At 45.9% G+C, this 24,533-nt stretch overlaps 1 protein-coding gene across 8 annotated transcripts in view; it reads right to left on the bottom strand.

Moving 5' to 3' along the window:
• The window catches only part of STAT2 (signal transducer and activator of transcription 2), a 574,746-nt gene that overhangs the window by 11,772 nt on the left and 538,441 nt on the right, over positions 1-24,533 (bottom strand). For all 8 annotated transcript variants that reach the window (XM_085600900.1, XM_085600903.1, XM_085600898.1 and 5 more), the window contains one exon: positions 11,625-11,701. In XM_085600900.1, coding sequence (XP_085457026.1) covers positions 11,625-11,701 — 77 coding nt within the window. The remainder of the gene's footprint in view (positions 1-11,624; positions 11,702-24,533) is intronic.

The raw sequence follows: 24,533 nt of genomic DNA, 5'->3' as shown, positions 1-24,533 counted from the left end.
AGGAGAGACCCTGGCAAATGTTTTCCTTGTGAATCCACTGTGAGGCGGCTTCTCTCATTGGTGTAGTGACCATGATTATGTCCTCGAAAGATCCTTGCGCTTGATGCCACTAAGTCCAGTTGCTCCTGGAGAGGACGCATTTGTAGCCTGCAATTGGGTATTGGAGGAATGCAGGACAAAATGGATCCCAGCAGGGACTTGTAGAGGCAAACTGAAAGTGACCTTTTTATGAGTATGCAGGCCATAGACATCAGTTTGGTTTGCCTTTCGAGTGACACAAATGCCCTGTTCATAGATGTGTCTCCTAGAAAAATGACGCTCTAGGACGGATGCAAGTTTGACTTCTCCCTGATGAGGGTAAGACCTAGACTCTCGAACAACTTTGTGCAGGCCGCCACTGAATCCCTGGCTGAGGTTTTGGAATGGGGCTTTTAGCAACCAGTCGTCCAGGTAAGGGAACACCTGGTGTTTTTGGCGCCTGAGGAAAGCTGCCATCAGAGCCAGAATTTTCATAAAGATTCTTGGGGCTGGCTTGAGGCCAAAAGGGAGAACACTGAATTGAAAGTGTCTCTTGGCTACTGTAAAGCAAAGGAACTTCCTGTGCGATGGATTAATGGGGATGTGAATATATGCGTCCTCTAGGTCCAACGTGGCCATTAAATCGCCTAAATTTAGAAGTCAAAGTATGTCCTGTAAGGAGATCATTCTGAACGACTGCTTTATGAGATAGGTATTGAGCTCCCTGAGATCTATGATCGGGTGCCATTTTTCGACAGTCTTTCGAACCAGAAAGAACCGAGAGTAGAAACCCTTTCCTCTTTGGACTGGTTCTAGTGCCCCTTTTAGCAACATTTGTTGGACTTCTAGGCGCAGGAGATGAAGATGTTTTGTTGAGTGGGCGTGAGGAGGGGTGTTTGGAGGAGGATGAACAAACTCCAATATGTGGCCAAATTGAACAACGCTGAGCACCCAACGATCTGATGTTATTTGCTGCCAATTTTGGAAGTATTGGAAATCCTGCCCCCTACAGGTGTTCGATGAGGGGTAGGAACAGTAGTCAGAGCCTGCAAGCCGCTATTGACATCTCGAGGAATCCTTCCCCTTACGTCCTGCTCTGCCTCTAGGGGCCGATTTTAAATAGGCCACTGACTGACCTTGTCGCTGATTATATTGCAGACGGTAAGACTGAGAGGCAGCTGTTTAAGAGTAGTACCTATATTGCTAGTACCCTCCTCTAAATTAAAAAAAGAAGCCCTCTACCTCTCGCTCCTTGAAAGTGAACCTTTCGATATTGAAGCGTCCTCAGCGACTTCGCCGTGTCAGTGTCCTTTTTTATGTCTAGGAGAGTGTCATCCACATGTTTACTCAAGAGTGCCTCTCCATCAAATGGAAGGTCTAAAATTTTGTTCTGGACCTCTTGTCTAAAGGAGGTAGCTCGAAGCCAACCCTGGCGGCGTAGGACCGCTGCTCCCGCCAAAGAACGAAAAGCGGTGGTGGCAATATCCATTGCACAATCAATAACTTCAGAGGAGGCCCTCTCTACCTTCAGGAGGATCTTTTTTGCTTCCGTTTTACTGTCCTCAGGTAGTTGATCAAGGTAAGGCGAAAGATCACACCACATCTGGCGGTCGCAGCGGCCCAGAATCGCTGAAGCGTTAGCTGGTTTGACTAGGAGGCCTGACATAGAGGAGAATCTCTTACCCGCATTGTACAGATGTCTGGCTTCCCTTGTCCGGAGGTGTCGTAAGAGGAGCTACCGGATTTTTAGACTTCCGCTGTGCTGCCTGAGATATGGCTGAGTCCAGATTCGGCTGACTCACTAGGCAAGCCGGGCTATCCCCCGTGCTTTATATTTTTTCTCCAATTGAGGAAGCACTGGGGCCACCGTAGCTGGGGTCTTCATGACTTTAAGACCCTCTGCCCAAACATGATTCACAATAGGGATGGTCCTCACAGTCTTTTTATAGGGCTCCTTAAAACCATATAGGAAACAGTCTGTCTGAGCCGAAGGCATAAGTAGATCAAACCTCTTGTACGCCTTTCCAGCAGATTGTGGAAACCACCAATATCCCCCAGAGGAGAATCCACAGAGACCAGTGAAGGAGAAGAAGCAGTAGGGATAATAAAATCATCCCTCTCATCATGCGCGTCTGGAAGATCTGTATCCCCCTGGTCTTGTTGGATAATAGGAGTAGTCGTTGGAAGGTTGTCTATTTGCAGCAGCAGCGGTACCCGGGGGGTGGAAGGCACCGAGGGTAGTCCAATGGGAACTGAGCCCAGTTCTGGAGCTGCAGCCGATGTTGAAAAGCTCAGTTTATAGTCTGATTGCATAAACTGCAAGTCCGAAATCAAGGAGGACGGCATGCAGACCATCTCCTGTTGATATTCTCCATGGTAGTCCTGGGGAGGATCATAATCCTGTTCCTCTTCATATCCCTCTTCAGAATCTTCCTCCTGGCACTTAACGTGCAATTCAGAAGGGCTATGGGCATATCCGAAAGGACTGTCATCATCCGAGTCCTCTCCATCCAGGAGGTGAGAGGGTAATAGAGTCACCCTGCTAGGAGAAGTGACTTCAGGGGTCACCTGGCGCTTTCTCTCCTTTCCTGTAGAATTTTTCATCCCTGTCGACGATGTCATCGACAGTGCTGCCGTTGATACAGCCGACGTTACAGTCGTAGACAGTCATCATCGTCTTAGTTGCTGCCGCCGTCGTCTTCATCGACGTCTTTGCTGTCCACAGCTTTGTAGTCACTGCCGTTGCCGCCTCCGCTGTCGATGGAGTTGGGACTGTCTTCGTCGCCAAAGCTCTCGGCGACGATCCAGTCGTCAGTGTAGATGAAAGTTTAAGAGACTGGTCCTTGTCACTCCGCGTCGACGATGTTGATGACGGTTTCTTCGTCGACAGTGTCGTCGACGATGGAGACTTTTTCAACTGTCACTCCTCAAGAGGAACCAAGGAGGTTTTTTCTTTAACACCTTTCTTCCCTCCGGAGGGGAAGGAGGAGGAACAGAGCTCGACTTCCTCACACCACTGTCTCCTGTTGTAAGTCCCTTCCTCTCCTTTACACCTCGGTGAGGAGATTTAGATGGACTGCGCCTGTCAGACCCATGACAGGTCTTTTGAGGCTTTTTGAGGGCGCTCCTCAGAAAAAGCACGGTCTGATCTTCTTTTCTCAGATCTTCTAGAAGACGCAGCTGATGAGGCCTCATCACTGTCATCACTAGAGACTAACTCTCTTCTGGATTTTAGCTTTTGGAGCCAAGTAAGGAGACGTCCCTCAGGGTTTTCATAGAAAAGGTAAGACGTACCTTGCAGTCCTTGGCCTTGTGGTCTGGATACAGGCAATATTTGCAATCTTTATGAGGGTCATCCACATAAAGCCTCTTTTTAGCGCAGGTGGCACAAGCTCTAAAAAGCCCTTTTTTCTCCTTGTCTGTCATGATGAAAGAGGAACAGACTAAAAAAAGTAGTGTAATCTGTTGAAAAAAGCACTGAAGAATTCTCTAAGAAGTAGTAATAAGGAAAAACTGAGCAGAGCTCAGTTGAGACTCCATAACACAATGTGCGGTAGGAAATCTGAAAGTCTGAGGTTCTCTCATGAAGGTTCTAAGGGGTGAGGCTGATCAGATTGGTTGTTGATTTTATTTGGTATCTTTTACAAAAAGAGGTGGATATGTTACAAAACTGGAATGGGCCTAGGCCTGGTTTCTAGTTTGTAATGGCTTTGCATTGCTATTTTGATATACCGGGGACTCCCATCTTGACGACTGGGAATGATTCAAGCATGTGTATCTATGAAAGTTCCAATACTGGAGTAAGTGGTCATTTAGAGGGAATAGTCACCCTAAAGGTAAGTAGTCTATTGGTTACTACCTGTTATTCCCCTTAGCGCCCGAATAGGCAGCATTTTAGGAAATTGCTAAAAACTTGGCGGTTCCCCGTGAACTAAGGTCTGGTATAGCTATCGCAGTTCCTCTATCTCACCTCTCAGCGCCAAGACGCCTCGGAATTAGGGCACTTTAAAAAACTCTATCCTATCCTATATTGAGTATTTAGTGGCACCCCCTCATGCCAAGATTTCATATTTCTACGGATCAAGAAGAAGAGGACAAAGAAGAGATGCAAGAAAACAAGAACATAAGACTAATGTTGACTTTTAGCACCAAACCATGCATGCCTGCACCAGCGTCGACAATCGTGACCGAGAGACTTGTGCTGCTGCTGCTGAGCAGCTACCAAGAACCTCGGTAGACTGCCAGCCCTTAGCAAATTGCTAGCAATCTCCCTTGGAGTAAAGGAGCTACTACCCTGCAGTCCGCAGGCACTGAAGAAGCAGAGTTTGATTCACTAAGTTGCCGCTCCTCAGACAGCCCGACACAGCAGCTTCCCAGGAAGAAGCACCCGTGCTCCTAAAGGTCAGATCTGTCCCCCCAGTAAGTGAGAGGGCACCAGGAATGACCTGAGCTACACAGGACCAATACACGGGGTACCGGACCCTTTGCAGCAGCCAAGGCCTGTTTTAAGTCCAGTCGGTACTCTAAGGGCACCAAGACTGAGCAGTCATTGAGGGACGTCTGCATCACAGGGACTTAATTCCAGAATGTCTCAGCACTCCTGATGTTTGCACCCTCAACCGGCGAGACTGACAACCGCAAGTACCAAGAATGCACAGAGCCCAGCCGACCTATTCACCCTGCACCTGAATGCCCCATCTCAGATACGACGACCCAGCTGTGTCCCCTTGTCCCCAAGACTCAAGGCAGGTAACAAGTAGCTGCTAAGTCCCCAGGGAGACCCCCAGAAACCAACCATAAGTACCTGTATGCAATATATGCCTTTTGTCCCATAGGAAAGCATTGCTGTGTAAAGACGCATTTAAGTAAACTGGTTACTTATCTGCGAAATTCAATATTTAAAAAAGTACTTGCTTGATAACGAAGTTCTTGGTATCAAAATGTATATAAAAATAATACTTATTTTTCTAAATTGGTCTTGGATTCATTCTTGAGTGAGTGTCTCATTTATTGCCTCTGTGAATACAACACATGCTTAGCACTACCTTCTGATAAGCCTAAACTGCTTGCCCACGCTACCACAGAAGAGACCATTTAGTATTATCATTTTTGCCTCTGTAAACCAATTAGGGTTGCTTGGAATCTGTACACATTGTACTTCGTTTTGGTCCACTAGATAAAGAGCCAGCTTCCTACAGGGACCCATGTCTAGGAGTACCTCAATGTTTTTAGGCCATCACAGTGAGGAGAATAAGAGCATAATTACTCAGGGCAGCATTGTAATCCATTGTGTTTTTTTGCCACTGAGTCACCTCAGCCACACTCTGTTGTGGGAGAGCAACAGAAGGAAGACAGCACTCGGACTGAGGAAGAGCATCCATGAAGAGTGTAGCAAATCTGCCTTTTCTGCATGGTCACCCCAGATCTTTCGCCTTTTTCCGGACCCTTTTTTGCAGTTTTTTACTCTGTCCCCTTTACTCCCGCTTTAAACATGCCTAAATCGGCTTATCCCTGATTTATTTATTTATGGTGTCATCCACAGGGCTGGTCTGTAAAACACAGCTTCCCAGTGTGCAGTCTGATTGCAGCAGCCTAAATCCTGCTGTGCAGTCCTGTTAAAATAACCCTTTAGCCTACGTAGGAAAAACACAAATGAAAATCAAAACCAGGCTATTTGAACACAAGAGTAATATTAGAACTGAGAACCCATCATCTACTGTAGCGGTACATGTTAATACAGCATTACCCAACATCAGGCATTTGAAATACACAGTACTGGAAGTCGTGTTATTGAAATCGGGATTGACAATAGAAAATGACGGCTACAAAGAACTATATTGGATCAGGAAACTGCAAACAGAACTACTGAAAGGTCTTATTAACTGCATTGAATACAGCTGTTTTCTATGAATTGTTACTATGTGCTCATGTTTAATCCTGGAATTATTTGTTTTCTGTTTGGCACTATGCAATGGTTTTATTAGTACACATGTTCCTTTGTAGAACAGACGCATTCATATCAGTGTGTCTTGAACGTACTTACCAAGGGTTATCAACACGGTCCAACAGGTAGCTTTTGAAATATTTTTTAGCAAATACAGGGGACACGCTAATGCTGAAAACATGATTTCTTTCCCCATACTCATTTCAATGTGGTCGGCACTTTTTGATACATCAGACACATGAGGCAGGTCCGGTTTCTATCTCCAAACAGGGAGCTGATAAGTAGAGAGGTCTCCAAGCAGGGAGTTTGCATTTGGACACAGGGGTTTTAGGAGATAACTTGAAGCCTACTTGTTGGGGTAAGTGAAATTAGTGGGACCACTGTGGTTAGTTTGGTCATGGTAATAAAAGGAGGATTCACCACTTGCTTGCATGTACATGCAGATTTACCACTGGGGTTGATATTGGGTTTACATCTCTTGGTCCTTATGAAGGACGGACCAGGGTGCTAACACTATGTTAATGAGTACTGGGTTTAATTAATTATTGATTATTACCCATTTACCAATATGAAAATGAGCTTATATTCATATGGCGGTTTGGAGAGCAGGTGACCTTCATGGACCTGGAGCAGCATAACTTTGGCTTCACCTTTTCAAGTTTAATTAGGCCACATATATGTGTAATTATGAACTTATGTACTCGTGAGATGTAACCTTATTAATGTGATTTAGTGTACTTGCAGTAACAGAAAGAGCATCTACTGTGTAATCTCGACATTTATAGGAGTGTGTATGTAACGTTTTCTTTACAGTAACGAGTTATAATTCTCACATATATCAACATCTGTGTGGTTTAAATAACATTGTATTTCTTATGTTCACATATTCCTTTAAATAATACTCTCCATTTATTTTATACCTTGAAATGTACCCATTTGAATAGTGCTCTACACCTGTATTAAAGCTGTATATGTACCTGTAATCATGCATTTAAAATGTGCACTGAAATGCTTGCCGTACTAAAGTGGACCATGGGCCTTAAGCTTTTGGATTTCGCAATGTTAAATTTTTTACATGAATGCTTGCTTTGGATGCAATGCTTTTCTTTCCTCTGCAGGTGTAGTTGCATTAGCTCATGGATAAAGAAAGGCGCATTGTGTGAAAGTTAATGAGGCTCACAAATAGTATCTCTTGGCAAAGATAAGAGGATTTAAAGAAGGAATGGAGGGCTACTGTCCAAGCAGAATAAGAAGACGGGAGGAATTTAAGGATGTTTTAACGTGTAAACTAAAGGAAAGAAATCTCGTGTGTGGTTGCCAAGTTTGTTGTTTGAAGATGGGAAATAATTGGACGTGACCTGGAATTCTCAAAGGCTCTTTGAGTGGTTATAATTGGTCACCGCACTAACTTTGTTTCGATTCCCTTTAGACTCTTAGAGGTACAGACCACTTTGCAACATTTGATTCCCAGGTTTGAATAGCGTTTAGTAGGTTTCCTTAGACAACCTCATGTAAAGGCAAGAGTATAGAAACTTTTAATGTACACATCAGACTTTATTTTTTATTCTTTGTATATCAGCTACCGAATAACTCATTTGTTTTCTGTTATTAAGGATCAATTTTATATGTCGCTTCGGATATCCTTCAGTAATTCTGTACTTTTATACTATGTTTCTGCGACTGATTTATATCAGTGTTGCTTTGAGTTTCTAATAAATCCATACTTAATCCTATCAATCGACTGAGCTTTACGTGTGACCAAATAGGTTACGCTATAATTGGTATTTTGAAGTTGATCCCAGCTCCATTTATTTCTCAGGCACCTAGAAGCTTCCATTGCAGGCGTCCAGGAAGAAGGAGTCCATGTTCTATGTGTTCTGAGACACATACCTTAGGTTGTAGGCTATCACTCGATTTAAGTACATATTGATTTGTGTCAGTCTGATTTAAATTGATGATTAGAAATAATGAAGATATGCATAAAATTAACATATGCTTTTGATATAAATGGTTGATTTGTATTATTTAATTTGTTATGTGCTAATCAAAATTTACTATTGGAAATTATTGCGGAAATGTACCACATACAAAATAGTTAATTGTGTTATTGTTTTCTTCGGATTTTAGAACACTTTCCACCTGATGAAAGGTCTCCCAGGCCTGAAATGCACTAGGGATCGGTGGAGCATGGGTTTGTAAAGCCATCTGTTAATGATGGAATTTAGGAATGAAGTGGTTACACACCTGGATGTTTGTCACACTGTGAAAACAAAAGACTAATAAAATGAACTATTCATGAAAATTGGAACTTTTTGGTCATTAAGACAGATGGAATGAAACTACGATAATATTGATTAACAGTGGAGATTCCTTGACATACCTAAAGTAGTGTTTAAGGGGACGCATGTAGTTTTCTATATATGCATATGGTGTCAGCCATGAGTGGAGGATGATACCCACGAGCAAACTAACCAGGGACATTTTGATTAACTATTTATAAATTGGAGTACATTGAGGAGTGCACAGGTTTTCTTCTAATAACTGTAAAATAACCCCTTATGACATTTGGCAAACCCTGCTTTTTAATATCAATAATTCATCCCAAAGTACACCTTGTCGCCCTCAAGGTAGGGTGCCGGATATTTAATAGAGAAACCTGCAAAATTAAAACAGGCATGCTCCTCAAGTAACTACGCCTCAAAAGCTATTTTAATGGACAGGGTTGTAGCCCAATCCTAAAAAATGTCAAATTACAGTTTATAATCCTTAATGTGTAACTTTTGACAGGAAATGGCCACAAGTCATTCAAAGACTAATTTTCATATTTATTCTAAGTCCAATTCATTGGTGAAATTAAATGTTTCATAAATATTCAGAAAAATGCACTTTTAGAAAACTTCCTTTTTCCTGCCTGAAGCTCCTGGAGACTAATTTGCATTAGCTCTCCAGCATCTTCTCAGCCAATACTTAGCCTTAATGAGGTGTAAGAACTGCTCGCACAGCGGGAACAACGGCCTGGATGTGGGGAGCTGTTTTTCTTCCTCTTGCAGGAAAACCAATTACGGTGGCCCTTGGGACTTCATTAACTTGTAAAGGGGCCTGTCCTTTCATAAGTAAATAAATGGTGAGACTTGGAGAAGGCAACAGTTTGTCCCCTCCATCGAGGCTGGCAGCAACCCTAGAGGGGAGCTACTCTCAACTGCTCATTTCTCTGGCCACACCTCTGGGTGGACACACACACAAGAGAGCTCTGCAGAAGAGAGAAAGGGTTTCCCTATCTTGAAATTTAGAAGTAAGGTCACTGTGGGATTGTTTGCAGTAGGACAAACAGGAATTGTTGAAAAAGTGAGTAGGGTTGATCCTGGGAACTTTTTCCACATTGGCTAGGCAGTGTCCAGAAGTTATCTACACACACTGGCTTGTGCCAACCATATGTGGCACACCAAAGCATATTTATCAAACATTTCTGAAACTGTAGAACATCAGAAGAGGACTGAATCTTCTGTCTGTTACTTGGGGGGAGCCCTGGTTAGACCTGCTACCCCCTGTACCCAGGACAAAGATGTGGCCTCCAAGGGTCAACTGGCTGATCTCCTGGGAAGCTACAGGGACAGAAAAAACTGCATGAGGTCTTGTTCCTGAAGTGACTAGCTGACCAGTACCAACTGAACCTGGACTAGACCTTGGTAGTGGCCTCTGCTGCAGAGAGTACCATGGGTGCTGGGAACCTAAGATGTTACTGAAGGGAGCTGCTGTAGAAACTCTGAAAAGTTTAGACTTAAAAATGTTTTTGACTTTTAAGACCTCTGGAGCCAACAGGGGGGCCTCCCAGCAAAGGTGTCAGATTTTGATGAATCTTCCTCAGATACAGCTGACAGCTTCCCCTGCTGAAGGATTTTGGGGCATTATAAAATAAAACTCAATAAGAAAATAAATCTTTGGTCAGGATGAGCCTGCTTACTGTATCCATTAACACAGCCTAAAATCTCACTTAGGTACTCGCCTACCGCTTCCAAAGACTATCCGTAGCATTCAGTGCTTTTCGGTGCTATCTTTACTTCAAATTTAAAAAGGATTATCCCCAGTTCTTATTGGATCTTTGTCACTTTGCTTATTATAATTGAATCTAACTTTTTAGTTCAGTTTGGGACTTTTATGGTTTAGTGATTCAACTTTATTACTGTTTGGGTACTGCCAAAATACTGCACACATTGTCGTAAGGTAAGCCTGTCTGCTCTGTATCTATGAGGGGATTGAGCTCAGGTTATTTTCTTTACTTTTGGGGTTCACCCTGACAGGATAGTGTTATTAGTCCTTGAGGCGGGGGACCACACACCAGAAATAGCAATTCACTTTATTCTTACAAAGAGACAGAAGGATTTTTGGTGAGAATGAAATCTAAAGTGCAGCTAAACTAGTGTGTGGGACGAGTGGGCATGTGAAAGCACCTGTATATCACCTAATGTTAAGCAAAGCATGCATTTAACTCGGGTATAAATTTACAATGATGTGAGTGGAAATGGGAATAAACTCCAGCATAGAGCACATGACACAAGATCTGATACAACAGCAAGAATTTACAAGCAATACATTCTGTATTATTGATACTGAGGGAGATAGTGTCTGCTCTAACTTTGGCTTTATTATTGTAAGGTATGGTGATGTCTTCCTACTCCTTGGTAGAGGTGGGTAAGCCACTGAAGGCTTGAGCCAGATGCCTGTCTCAGGCTCAGCTCAAGATCCTCTTGGTCCATCAAGTCCAAAATGAGCTTAACTTTCATTTGGTTTCTCCCACTTGCTGTTAAGACAAAACATAAAACTTTGATGTAAAACAGGAGAGGGAAAGAGACACCCATCTAAATGGGTGAATTGCATAACCTGGAACCAGAAAACCTGGGCTCAATTCTGGCTTCCCCAAACTTTGTGATCTTAGCCAATATTTTATTTCACTGTGTCTCTATTTTCTTCATTTCTGCATAAAAGAGCATCTTGAAATATGAAAGTTTATAATATAAACAGTAAAAGAATCTTCTGTTGAATAGACTAAAATGTTTCTCCATATATAAGAATCTAGGCCACATATAGGATGCACATAAACTAAATAAAAAACTAACTTGCCTCTTAGTTCCCCAAGAGCCCACGGCAGGGTGACGCATGAATGTTTCCAAGTTCATGTTTAATGAAAAATACTTTTAATAAATAATTTTCAATGCAGGAGATAATATGAAGTACTAAAGAGAAATGACTCTGCATGTCATAAAAATATGATAAAATGTATTTCCTTATGATGTTTGTTTCATGATTTACACGACAAACATTTTCATGGTTCGTCTTGAGCAATGGCTCTTAGAGTCAAGCCAGACCCAAGGCTTGGCTCGCCACGTTAATTTGTTTGCTCTCCCGCCTTTACTGCAGGGCCATGTATTCAGACCACATTTGGGGTGGATTCAGGGGTCACTAAATATTTATTTATTACTCCCTCTGCTATCATTTTCCAGCTACTTCAGGTATTAGACCTTGCAAGGGTCACCAAAGTAACAGATACTCTTACTCTGCTACTGTTCCTGGGGGTCTGGGAATTTGACCAGTGGGGATGCAACCTCTCAACTACGTTCCCCTAATATGACCGAAGGAAAAGTCAACTTTTAGGAGCATTACTTACGTTCCTCTGCCTCAAAGGGAGGGGTCTTCTGCTCTTCGTCGTCACCTGTCAGCGGGGACCCTATCATGTCTGGTTGTCTGTAAAGAACACAAGAGGAGAATACCCATTTCTGTTAAACCACAAGTTCAACAGTTAATGATTTGGAGGTTGAATGGGTCTCTGAGGAAGTGGAGCATGGCACTGCGCATCAACTTACTAAAAATGGTTCAAAAGTAAAGGAAAGATATGCTGATGGTATGCCTTCCATCAACAATAAATAATTTTAATTAACTGATTGTTAGCTTCACCATGATTCATTTCCTACTGTCCGTTCTCTAGCTTATGGGTTCCTCTATGTGTACCTACTACATGCAGCAAACCGGGATACATTCTAAAACACACAAGCATAAAGGCAATAAAAATCCTGGCAAACCTGCTTTGAAAAGACACTGAAGAAAAAGACAAATTAATGAGAAACTCATTTCTTGCTCACCTATAGCAGGGGGAGACCCTTTTGTATCTAATTGTCATTTTATTGAAGATTTTTAGCAACAAAGAAAACCTAAATCAAGAGCAAAGAAGAAACCGTGAGGTACAACAATATATGAGCATTGATCATCTCAGTCTTAAGACTGCATGCAATCTGCGGAATGTACTATAAATACCAGGTGCTAAAGCCACAAAACCCAGTCCAGCACTAGGTGTAGACTGTGTGACTGGACATCACAATTTCGCCCAGGACTGCTGAGAGTGACTTTCTGCTCAATGATAAGTTGACAAGAATGGGAAGTACTGAAGTTTGTAGCAGTGCAGCGCTTTGTAGGCAATGACTGTAACAATGAACTGTGGAAAGGCACAACTGGAGCACAGTACAAAGAGTTGAAAGCAAAGTGTTCATAGCTGGCAACGAACCTCAGCATTCAACCTTTTTCGATCCTCACTAGCCAGAGCTTTGCTAATACATAAACTACTTATCTGAGCAGGAGGGCTATTCTTGGAGACCAAACCATATACTAAAATAGTGCTATGCAAACAACGAGTCCAGTTGAGATTATACCCAGAAGACGTAGAAGTGCAGGGGACCCAAGGAACCACGTGAGGTAAGTAACCAGGAGCCCCACGGAGGCTGTGTGCAGAGTGGGAACCTGACTGCGGAATCAATACAAGTCAATGGGTAAGGCGCGATTGCAATTTTAAAGAAGGACCCTTCCCAGTGGACCCTGAAGAAACCCCATGGAAGACAAAAGGTTGGAGAGCCACCGCACCCGTGAATACCCTAGGAACCAGGATATCTACACCAGGGAAGCCAGGTGCATAGGTGTGAAGTGGCATCAGAAACCACCGTCAAACTCAATGGAGGACTTCAGGAAGATGCCGCTGCTGGAGAAGGTGTAAGTCTGCTGTGGAACCCAAAGGTGGATTCAAGATGAGAAGTATGTGCAAGCAGAAGGGACAGAGTCTATGTCAACTGGGAGTGACCCAGAGGCCCGGAAGACAAATGCCCACTTAAGACAGATGTTGCAGGAGAGCCGACAATGACCTTGGAGCTGCAGCTGTGCCGACCAGGCGACTCTGGAAGACCAGGAGCCATTCACAAGCTGTCCCATGTTGGATGTCGGGAGTTGGGGGGTCGGTGCTCGTCGGGAGCACCAACAAGCCTTGGCAACTGAAAACAATGTGGAAAGCGAACAAGGTGCAGTTTCAGAACCAGCAAGGTCCAGGTGACTCACCACAAGCAGGGGAGTCAGAGCAGGCCCAGAGCAATCAGTGGAACCCACTGAAATCAAAGAAGACCCTCAAGAGGACCCACAGGTCGGATGCATTGGAGTCGCAAGAGGACATCGAGCAGCTCACCAAAGATGCAGGCAAGTGAGACAGTGAAGACGAAGATCTTGGTCACAGGAGATGGTTGAGGTTGGAGCTACTTGGAGCCCGTAGATCTGGGTGATAGGAAGCGAACAAGCCTTTGCAACAGCAAGTTGACGCGGTGCACAGGGGATCGGTCCCTGTAGTTCCGACGAGGGATACCTGCCTCAAACTTGGTGAGAGGACAGGGCAGCCCTCGAGGCATATGAAGAACCACAACCTGTGTTGCTGAGCCTTTCGGAGTCTGTGGAAGCCCAGGATCAGCAGACCGGTCAACTTAGTTGCGGTGCCCGCAGATGTAGGGAAGGGACTCCTTCATTCCAAGGGAGATTCCGTCTGGAGTCTTGGATGTCCACAGGCCTTGGAAGGTTCCTGTATGGAGCACAGGCATGGATGTTGCAGCAGACGAGCAGGGCGATGATACCTGGAGCAGCAGGAATCTTCCTAGTTGCAGTCTTGATGCCCAGAGTGAAGTCCAGAGTGCCAAGAGGGTCAAAGTGGTGTCTTGAAATGAATCTTGTCTCACGACAAATCTAGGGACCCACCCACAGGTAAGACTTTAAGTACCTTAGGGAAATGGTTGGAACAATTCAGGGTTCCCTCGCAGGGGAGGGGTCGCACAGTGGGGAGGATACTTCCATGTCCTTTGTCCAGTTTACACCAGAGCGGCAGCCAACTGCTCCCTGAGCTGGTGTGAACTGAACTATGCAAAGAAGGCACCAAATGTGCCCCTCAAGCAGACTGAATGGCGCTGGCAAGCACTCCCACCCCGCCCCAACACACTTAACCCTGTCTGTCTGGTGGTCACTCCTCCTTGTGACAGGATACCTATTGTTCTGCCTTCCCCTGCTGGAGCTTGGCTCAGCAGCAGGAGGTCAGAATTGTGTCTCTGGCCGTCAGCAGCCATGTTGTGCTGTCTGGGTCTAGAAGACTGGTACCGGGAGCTCTGAGGGCCTCCTGGGGGAGCTTTACACTGCATGGAATCATACCTCTCACACCGTTTACGGTGATATCAAACATGACAGGGTTTGTTACAGCCAGTTTAAGAGATGGTCATTGCGTAATGACGCATGGCCACTCTATGTATAGTAAGGCCTAATGAACTTACAACTCGGGAGAATAGACTTTGAAGGTTGTAGGGGTGTCCTGCTCATGCAGGGGCACCCTTCACACTTAGAACCGAGCACCCTACCTTCTGGATTGAAAGGCCTGCTTTAGGGGTGACTTATAAGTTTTAAGTGCAGTGTCCTTAGATATAGGGAACCTATATCCTTCGAAAGTGGTGCTAGCACCAGCGTATACAGGCTACAATGGCAGGCCTGTAGTTATAGTTTGAGTGGTCCCCCATGGGTGACATAATACATGCTTCAGCCCATGGGGGACCCCTGGGGTAGCTATGCCCTGGGTACCTCAGTACCATATACTAGGGATCTATATGGGCACACCAGTATCCAATCTGGGAGGTACCCAAATACTTACCATAAACAATTTAGGGGAGAACGCACCGAGACTGGGGTCCTGGTTAGCAGGATCCCAGTCAGTCTAGTCAGAAAGACCATAGTACCAGGCATAAAGTGGGGGAAACCATAAAACCAGATCCTACTTTCCTGCACCCCCCATGTCCTGTGGTTTTCTATTTGGGAGAACCCACATGCCTCATTTAACAGAAAGGTCATCAGTGACTGCCTATCATGCGGTAGAGGACTGAGAATCCCCTGGCTCAAATACATTAAGACGGAATTGATGAACCTGGGGAGGCCGGACCTCTTTTCTAATCCCACTGCCATGACTAAACTCGATACAGTCTGGGTTTAAAAAACACAACTTTTAAGGCTTTGGGGCACTGCCAAAGGGAGAAAAACGAAATCTAAAAAATTACTTAAAGGGAGTATGTTATGCTCCAGACTACACCAACCTAAGAGCCGTACCTAGAGTGGGTCAACAGTACCTGGGACAGATTGCTCTTCATCCGATTTAGGTTAGGTTTTGTGAGATGCCACCTCGGTTTCCCTCTTGGTCAATTTGATACAACTAACATCTTAATATGCCCTTGTGATGAATCCTCCCCCAGAGCCTGCTTCGTTTAATTTTTTGGGTCAATTTTATTTAGTGTTCACTAAAAGGATTTTAATCCCAATTATTAGGGAATTAGAAAAAGTGGTGCTGCCCTGATTTGCAACAACTTAATTCTCCATCCAACTGTGTTAATATTTTTCCTTTTTTAAATGCCCTATTAACAGAAGAAAATCCTTGTTGTTCTAATCAGTAGGGATCTCTTTGTCGGTCGGACACCAGCACATAAGCACTTCTTTGGGGCATTTTGGGCCACTTTTTACTTATGAAATTATTCTGTGTAGTTTTTATGAATTTGTATGTCTCTGTTTCATGTATACTCACAATTTCTCTTTGAGTCTTGTCTAACTTTCTGTCACTCTTTACCTGTATTTATATCAGTTGGACTCAAGGAAAGAAGGAAGGACTCGACAAGGTCTGGCATGGTCTAAGCCAAATAGGTTGTTGGCCCATGTTTTGTATTAGTTTCCGGTGCTTTTATATGTTGTATTTTGCACAATGGAATTTACAAGTATATTACTGATGAGATTTTGATGTACTTTTCTGGTTCGTGCGTAACCGAAAAAAAGTTTTTTGAATGACTTGTTCATGGATCTGTTTCAAAAGTCTATAAACTTAACTTCTGTTTGAGACATGATCTAGCCGCAGATTCCTTACCTTTGAATTTTCCAGGCGTCAGGCTGGATTCGGACGACTTTTGCTCGAGCAATACCCTTGCACGTCGGTAGGTGGAGTCAGTTGACTCTGTGTGACGTCTGCGGCGTCGAACATGCCGGAACTGACGTTTGCGTCACCTATATAGGTGCCACCTTGGTGCGCTGAAGTCAGTAACTTCTCACGACTTTCCATGTCAGGAGTGCAGAGCTATTGTTTTAAACACAGACATTGCTTTGTTTAAAACAATTAGGGCCCTGAAAGGGAACAGCCCTGACCCTAAAAACCTGTCCGCAGTGCTGGGAGGATGGGTAGGTCGGTAAGGAATCTGTGGCTAGATTATGACCACAAAATAAGGCGTTACTGAAGGAAAGTAACTTGTCCATCTGATACAGACATCTAGCCGCAGATTGCTTATTTTAGAATAGATAGCCAAGCAATACCATCCCCAGAGGAGGGACTGCGGACAAGGTTAGACCATAATGTCCTGCCGGACAGAGCGGCTAACAAGACCGTCCCTTCAGACTTGACTGTCGTTAGGTAAATGCGTGCAGGTTGCCCACATTGCTGCCTGACAAATGTTGAGGACTGGACCTCAATGTTGCATGCTGTGGTAGGAGCCTTAGCTCTGGTAAACGTGTGCAGGGATGCCCACGTTACCGCCTGACAAATATCGAGGACTGGAACTCCACATTGCAATGCCGTGGTAGCAGCCTTAGCTCTGGTGGAATGAGCCTCTTAAGCCTTTAAGAGGCTGCATTTTGGCCAGAGCAGAGCAAATGTTGATGCAGAGGATGACCCACCTCGCACAACCTTTCTTTGATCTAACATACCCCACGAAGAGTTGGTCATCCACCTGAACTCTTTACAACAGTGAAGGTAGAACGACAATGCTCTTTTTGGGTCCAAACGGTGGAGTCGCTCCTCTTCTTTAGAGCGGTGCGGAGGAGCGGAGAAAGTGGGCAAGGTGACTGACTGCCCCACGTAGAATGGTGTTACCACTTTCGGTAAGAAAGAGGCCCTAGTGCGAAGCACCAACTTATCAGGGAAGATAGTCAGGTAAGGAGGCTTGTATGACACGCCTGCAATTCACTCACCCTCCTGGCAGAAGTTATTGCTACTAAAAAGGCTGTTTTGATGGTAAGCACATAGAGGAGGCAATTGCGCAGAGGTTCGAACGCAGCACACATTATGAAGGTGAGAACTAAATTAAGGTCCCACTGAGGCAGGATGAAAGGGGCAGGTGGGCAAGCCCCTTAAGAAGCCTATTTACAATAGGGGATTTAAATAAAGAGGGTTGGTCTGGCAGCCTCAAGAAGGCAGACAAGTGCCGGAAGGTACCCTTTAAGAGCTTCCAGAGCACAGCCTTGCTGGACAAGGGTACAAATAAACAATAAGACTTGAGAGAGGGGAGCAGAAAGAAGATAGATGTTTCTGTACAATATTTTACAAATGTGTTCCACCTGCAGGCGTATACAGTCTTGGTAGAGGGACGTCTGGCTGCCAAAATAACATTATTGACTTCAGGAGGAAGGTTGAATGCTGTCAACTGCTGCTGCTCAATCTCCCCGCAAGAAGGCGTAGGACCCTCCCCTGCTGCTGCGACAGAAGATGCTCCCGAAGGGGCAGGCTGATCGGAGGATCAATGCTCAATTGGAGAAGCTCGAGATACCAGACTCTCTGTGCCTAGTCTGGTGCCACAAGAATTACTTGGGCCCGGTTGATCCCGCTGGATCCATTGGAGGGCGCAGGGGCTGGAGCCGCCGGCACAGAACCCAATGGAGCCTCCGGGGACCAAAGGAAAGCCGGAAGGGTTAGGTCGCTCAAATATGAGGCACATGGCATCATAAAATTCTTTAAGCTGGGCGAAGGTCGCTCCGGATCCTGGAAAGGCAGGGAGGCGTAGAGCCGACCCAGGCGCAGGTTCTGCAGAACGAGGACTCGAGCATGGAGACTCCTCCATCACATCAGCCGATGGACGGGGAGAAGCTGAAGCACGCTTCAACGTCTTTGGTTTCTTATGCCCCTTACCTGACCGACCCGATGACTTAAGAGTGGGAGGATGAGGACTCCTGATGTGGTGCCCAGACCTTCCTCTTGAAAGGGACGCGACTGCCGAGGAGAATGGTGTGAAGCAGAGCGCCAGGCTTTTTAAGGACTGCTTCCTTTCGGAGCCATGGCCAGGCAGTTGGAGCATGACTTCGAATCGTGGTTGCGCTCCAGGCACTAGAGACAAATTAAGTGTGGATCCGTCATCGACATGGCACGATGGCAGACACCACATGGTTTGAATCAGGAAGTCTTCTTCAACTTGTTGAGAAACCTACACATTAAAAATCGTCGACACGGATCTGCGCAAGAACTTACATTAGCACGCTGAGGTGGTGCCTTTATAGGTGATGCTGACGTTACGCAGAGCTGACCGATGCCACCTACCGGCGCACAAGGGTATTGCTCGAGCAAAAGTCTACCGTGTCCAGCCTGACACCTGGGAAATTCAAAGGTAAGGAATCTGCAGCTAGATGTCTCTATCAGATATATTTACCCTATGGATTTTCCGAAAAAAAGAGCAAACTTTCTTTTCTAAACTTCCTATTGCCAGAATAAAAGTTTGCTTGTCTTGGCTTACTAAGCAATGTTCTACCCAAAGATAAACTGCAGGAAAGATGATGATACTTGTGAATGGGCAGGAGAAAGGCATGTCACCTGAGATTTTGGCCCTGCACAATGAAGTTAATTTGGAAGGAGGATGCATGTTTTTTGAAAACCATAAAGCACAGTCATTGCAAAAATGTATTAGATATGTCAATTAACCAAATGCAATCTACTTTCCGATCCTGTCTCGGCCCATACAGCTTCTGCCTCAGTGCCAGGATACCTTCACGGCGAGTTGTGCACTATAAAGATACAAATAACATTGCATCTACCGGGCCTCCTTTCCACTAATGGAACATGCCCTGTGCTACCTCGGGATGCAGACATCACTTGTGATCTGCAAGACGGTGTCTGCTCAGTTTGTCCGCTCTGGTATTCAGGGTCCCTGCTAGGTGTTTGATGGTCATAAAGATGCTGTGACGCTCGAGCCACCTCCAGAGATGCAAATCCTCCTGGCACAGGACCGCACTCCGCCCTGATTTATGCAGTAAAACATGGCGGTGGTGTTTTCTGAGAGAACCAGCATCAGCCTCCCCAATGGATGGCAGGAAGGCTTTCAGGGCCAGATTAGTGGTCTATAACTCCAGTAGGTTGATTTGGAGTTGACCTTCCACAGGCGACCTGAGCTCTCTGCATCTCTAGCTCCCATACATAACCCCCTCCAACCCAGCAGCAATGCATCCATCACCACTGTCAGCTCTGGCCCGCTACAGGACACGGTGCGATCTGCAGATCTTGAGCAGTTCCCTTCAAGACCTGGATAATGTTGGGAAGACAGCTGGAAAGCCGGAATGATTTTAAAAACCACTGCAGGGCTGGAATGCGTCAACTTGCATGGTTGACAAGGAGGATGCACGAAGCTAAATGACAAAGAAGCCCCAGAGCTGTCCTTCACCTGGATGCAGTGCCAAACCTGGAACAGCCCAAATGTCCTAGACTGAGCGGCACAGTGACCATGAGTGGCCCAAAGAAAGGAAGCCTCTGTTGGGGATTCAGGTGAGGGTTTGCCTTATTTATGGTGCAGCCCAGCAATGTTAAAAGTTTTGCATTTGCCTGAAGGTGATCCACAACTGACTGCGAAAAACCAAACTTCAGCAGCCAATCACTGAGGAATGGGAACACTAGTCCTCTAAAAGACAGGCAGGGACCCCTGTCAACATTTTCACGAACATCGAAGGGGTGCTGGTGAGGCCGAATAGGAGCACAGCAAACTGAAAAGCACCTGGCCCACATTGAAAAGCAGGCATTGGCTATGGGACTGCGGGAACAGTATATCAAAGTACACGTCCTTTAAGTCCAAGGACACCAGTCTTCTGGGTCCAGAGCAGATAGGATCTGACCCTATTTGAGCATCTGGAATTTGTCCTTCTACAAAAAAGCATTCAGGGTCCAGAAGGCCTGATGTCTAAGTTGGTGCATGCACCACTTACTAAAGATATAGGTTTACTATATCTAAGGGTCACTGCACTTAAAATCTATAAGTCACCCCTATAGCAGGCCTTTACAATCCTAAAGGCAGGGTGCTCCTGCATGAGCAGGACACCCCTGCAGCCTACGGAGTCTAATCTCCTGGGTTGTCAGTGAAGCAGCCATCTATACATATAGAGGGGCATTATTAGCGACCGCTTGATGACAAACTCTAAAACGGTTGAAACAAACCCTATCGTGTTTGGTATCAAACATGTTGGAATCATACCCCTACACCAGTAACCCGTGTGGGAGGTATGATTTCACCCCTCAGAAGCGTGCTTCATGTGGTCCCTGGTGTTCCCGGTACCAGCCTTCTAGCTCCGGACAACATAAAGTGTTTGCTGCCGACCAGAGACACTTTTCTGCCCTCCTGCTGCTGAGTCAAGCTCGAGCAGGAGAAGGCAGAACAATCTGCATCCTGTCACAGGGAGGAGTGACCACCTCCCAGACAGGATTTGGTGTATTAGGGCTGGGTGGGTGCGCTTGCCAGTGACTGAAAGTCTACATGAGGGGCACATTTGGTGTCCCTGTGCATAGTCCAGTTCAAACCAGTCCTGGAAGCCGTTGGCTCCCACTCTGGCACGAAACTGGACAAAGGACATGGGAGTAACCTCCCCTCTGTCCAGACCCTCCCCTGGGAGGGTCCCCTGAATCTTTCCAACCTTCTCCCGTGGGTACTTAAGGGCTTACCTGGCTGTAGGATCTTAGATTTGTTGTGGACAAGATTCTAACTTGAAACCACTGTACTCTGACCGTCTGGGCACTCTGGACTTCGTTTGGGCTGACTCCGTCTCCCTCTGAGTCTGCTGCATATTCTGTGCACCATACAGGATCCATGCAGGACCAGTGGAGCATCAAAGACAACTGAAGATAATCTCCCTTGGAGTGAAGGAGTCACTCACCTGCATTCACAGGCACCTCAACACTGCTGACCGGTCTGCTGATCCTGAGTTCCTACGGACTCTGAAGGGTTCAGCAACACAGGAGGTGGGTTTCTAGGTGCCCCGCGGCCCGAGCTGCCCTCTATCCGAGTTTGAGGCCAGTATTCCTCGTGGGGGCTCCAATACCCGAACCCCTGTGCACAGCATTCATTTGCAAGTGCATGTGCTTGTTGGATTTTCTTTAACAAGTGCATTGGGCTCCGTGTAGCCCCAACCTCTGGCACCATTTCCTAACAAGATCTTTGACCTCCTCACACCAAGTGCTCCGTGGCCTGTTTGGTGAAACTGCTTGAGGTCCCCTCTCAAATCCTGTGCCTCCGGCCTGTGGGTCCATTTGAGGGTCAACTTTACTTGTCTTGGGATACCCTGGTTGCTCTAGGCCTGCCCTGACTCCCCTTGCTGTGGTGAGTCTCCTGGACCTTGCTGGTCTTAACTGTACACGGTCTTGAGTTTCTGCGTGGGTTGCTGTTGCCAAGGCTTGTTGGTGCTCCCGCCGGACACCGACCCCATAGCACTGGACATCTTTCGTGGGACAGCTCGCATCTGGCTCCTGGTTGTCTTCAACGTCGCCTGGTCCAGAGCTGCAGATTCAAGAGCAATGTCAACGGACCTGCAGCACCCGATATCGGTGATCATTTGTCTACCGAGCCCCTGGTCACTGCTAAGTGACCCAGACTTTGTCCCCTCTACTTTCAGGTACTCTCCTTCAAGAATACACGTTTGGATTCCACCGAATATTACTATCCCTTCCAGCAGCGGCAATTTTTCGAAGTCCTCCACTGAGTTTGACGTCAGTTTCCGACGCCAGTTCATCTCTATGCATCCGGCTTCCCTGGGATAGGTAACTTGGGTACTTCGGTATCCACAGGTGGGGTGGCTCTCCAACCTGCTCTCTTCCACGGGGTTTCTTCGAAGTCCACTGGGAAGGGTCTTTAATCTCTAAAACACCAACCGCGACTTTCCCATAGAGTTGTACTGAGCATGCTGTCATGTTCCCACACTGCACCCGTCCTCCGTGGGGTCCCCATCTACTCACCTTGGGTGGTTCCTGGGGGGGTCCAAGGATTCTACGTCCTCTCGACATCATTCTGACTCGAGTCATGGTTCTTATACCACTTTCATAATATATGATGTGGTTCCCCCCGGGACCCACTGTGTATAAGTGCTATTTACTGTCATTTCTGTGCTTAAGTATTGTGTGCTTTATGATTATTTCCGTGTATGAGATACTGTGTCGTACTAGATAGGGTTATATTAATAAGGAGTAGTTTCTTTTCTGTAACTCCAGTTCTGTAGTAGGGGTATCTCTGTTATAGTCATAATCTAGTGAATAGTCCTGCCCATGTGCGTGGACCCCGGAGCAATAAAAAATAATCTCTAAAAGGTGACAAATCATGCAGACCTGCATACACCTTTAAGAGAGAATTTAATTTAAAGACAGATAATGCAGCCTATACCCACAGGCTACACTGTGCAGTACTTCAACTAGAATTCCACCAACATCCACAAACAGCACTGCCTGTCTAGTTTTTCTCCACATAGGAAAAACCCTGCCTCTACCAGCAAAAGCCTCTGGAATGATAGAGAGGAAGGAGTGGACAGACAAGCCCCATAGGCTGCCATTATGTGGCTTAGAACAGGATACTGTGCCTTTAAGAAAACTTTCCAGATCTTTCCCCAGTATCCCAGAATGCCCAGCAGGTCCCATTTACTTTCAGTTCTTTTTGAAGGCGTAGCACGCCAGACCTGTAGCATTCTTCATATGAATAAATATCTCTCCACCGGGGAGGAGGGCGGGCGCTTATGACTATAACAGAGATACCCCTCCTACAGAACTGGAGTTACAGAAAAGAAACTACTCCTTCTGTAGTAGGGGATCTCTGTGTATAGTCATAATCTAGTGAATAAAATGGCAAGCCCATCCCCACACAACAAAAGCGGTGGAGAACACACAAGACACTACCACTACTGTGCGAACAAATTTCGCAGCGAAGCCTGCCCAACCTGAGCATCTGCCCTGGCATCCGTGTCCAGACAGTAATGCGCAGCAAAGGTATGGACCGACTTCCAAGTGGCCGCCTTGCAGATTTCCGCAATCGGAACATTACACAGCAAAGCCGTCGTGGCAGCTTTGCCCCTGGTGGAATGAGCCTTAGGTTTACCCCCTAAGGTCTTATTAGCCTTTTGATAACACAATTGTATGCAGGACACAATCCACCGAGAAATGGACTGCTTAGAGGTCGCAAGACCAGTCCTGACTGAGCCATAATTAACAAACAATTGGTCAGACCTACGAATATCCTTGGTCTTATCCAGATAAAATTTCAACACCCTCCGAACATCCAGGGAATGGAGAGACCTTTCCGCTGGCGAAGAGGGATTCTGAAAGAACGTAGGTAAAGTTATGGTCTCGTTAACATGAAAATCAGAGATAACCTTAGGAAGAAATTTAGGGTGAGTACGCATCACAACCTTCGCAGCATGAAATACAGTATAAGGTTCTTGACAACATAATGCCTGAAGTTCACTCACCCTGCAGGCCGATGTAATGGCCACTAGGAACGCCGCCTTCCAGGATAGGTGCTGCAATGAAGCCTTGTGAATGGGTTCAAAAGGCTCCTTCATCAGTCTGGACAGCGCCACATTCAAGTCCCAGGAAGGCGAGGGAAGTCTGACGGGAGGAAACACTTTCTTCAAGCCTTCCAAAAAATCCTTGACCACAGGGATCTGAAAGAAGGAAGTCTATGAAGGGCATTTCCTGTAAGCAGTCAAAGCAGCCAGATGAACCTTAATGGAATGGAAATTAAGGCCAGACTGCGCCAGATGTAAAAGATATGGAAGGATGACATCTTCCTTACATGTTGTCGGATCAAAGTTCTTGGACTTACACCAGATACAAAACCTCTTCCACTTGTAAGCATAGGATGTCCTAGTGGAAGGTCGCTTAGACTCCTTCAGTATGTCCATACAATCGTCTGGTAGATTCAGATGGCCATATTGCACTATTTCAGGAGCCATGCCGCCAAACTCAAAGACGAGAGGTTGGGGTGCACCATCCGCCCCCCGAACTTCGTGAGAAGGTCCGGCCTGCACGGCAACCACATGTGAGGAAGGAGAGACCGGTGAAGAAGGTCCGTGAACCACCACTGCCTGGGCCACTCCGGGGCGATCAGGATCATCCGCGCCCTGGACTGGGACAGCTTGATGAGCACCGCCGGAATCAGGGGAATGGGTGGAAAAGCGTACAGAAAGCTGTTCGACCAATCGATCC

This window comes from Triturus cristatus, chromosome 4_2 (assembly GCF_964204655.1).
Source record: "Triturus cristatus chromosome 4_2, aTriCri1.1, whole genome shotgun sequence".
NCBI classification, from domain to species: Eukaryota; Metazoa; Chordata; class Amphibia; order Caudata; family Salamandridae; genus Triturus; species Triturus cristatus.
Note: the sequence above shows the minus strand (reverse complement) of the source record. Positions and strands in the feature narration are given on the sequence as shown.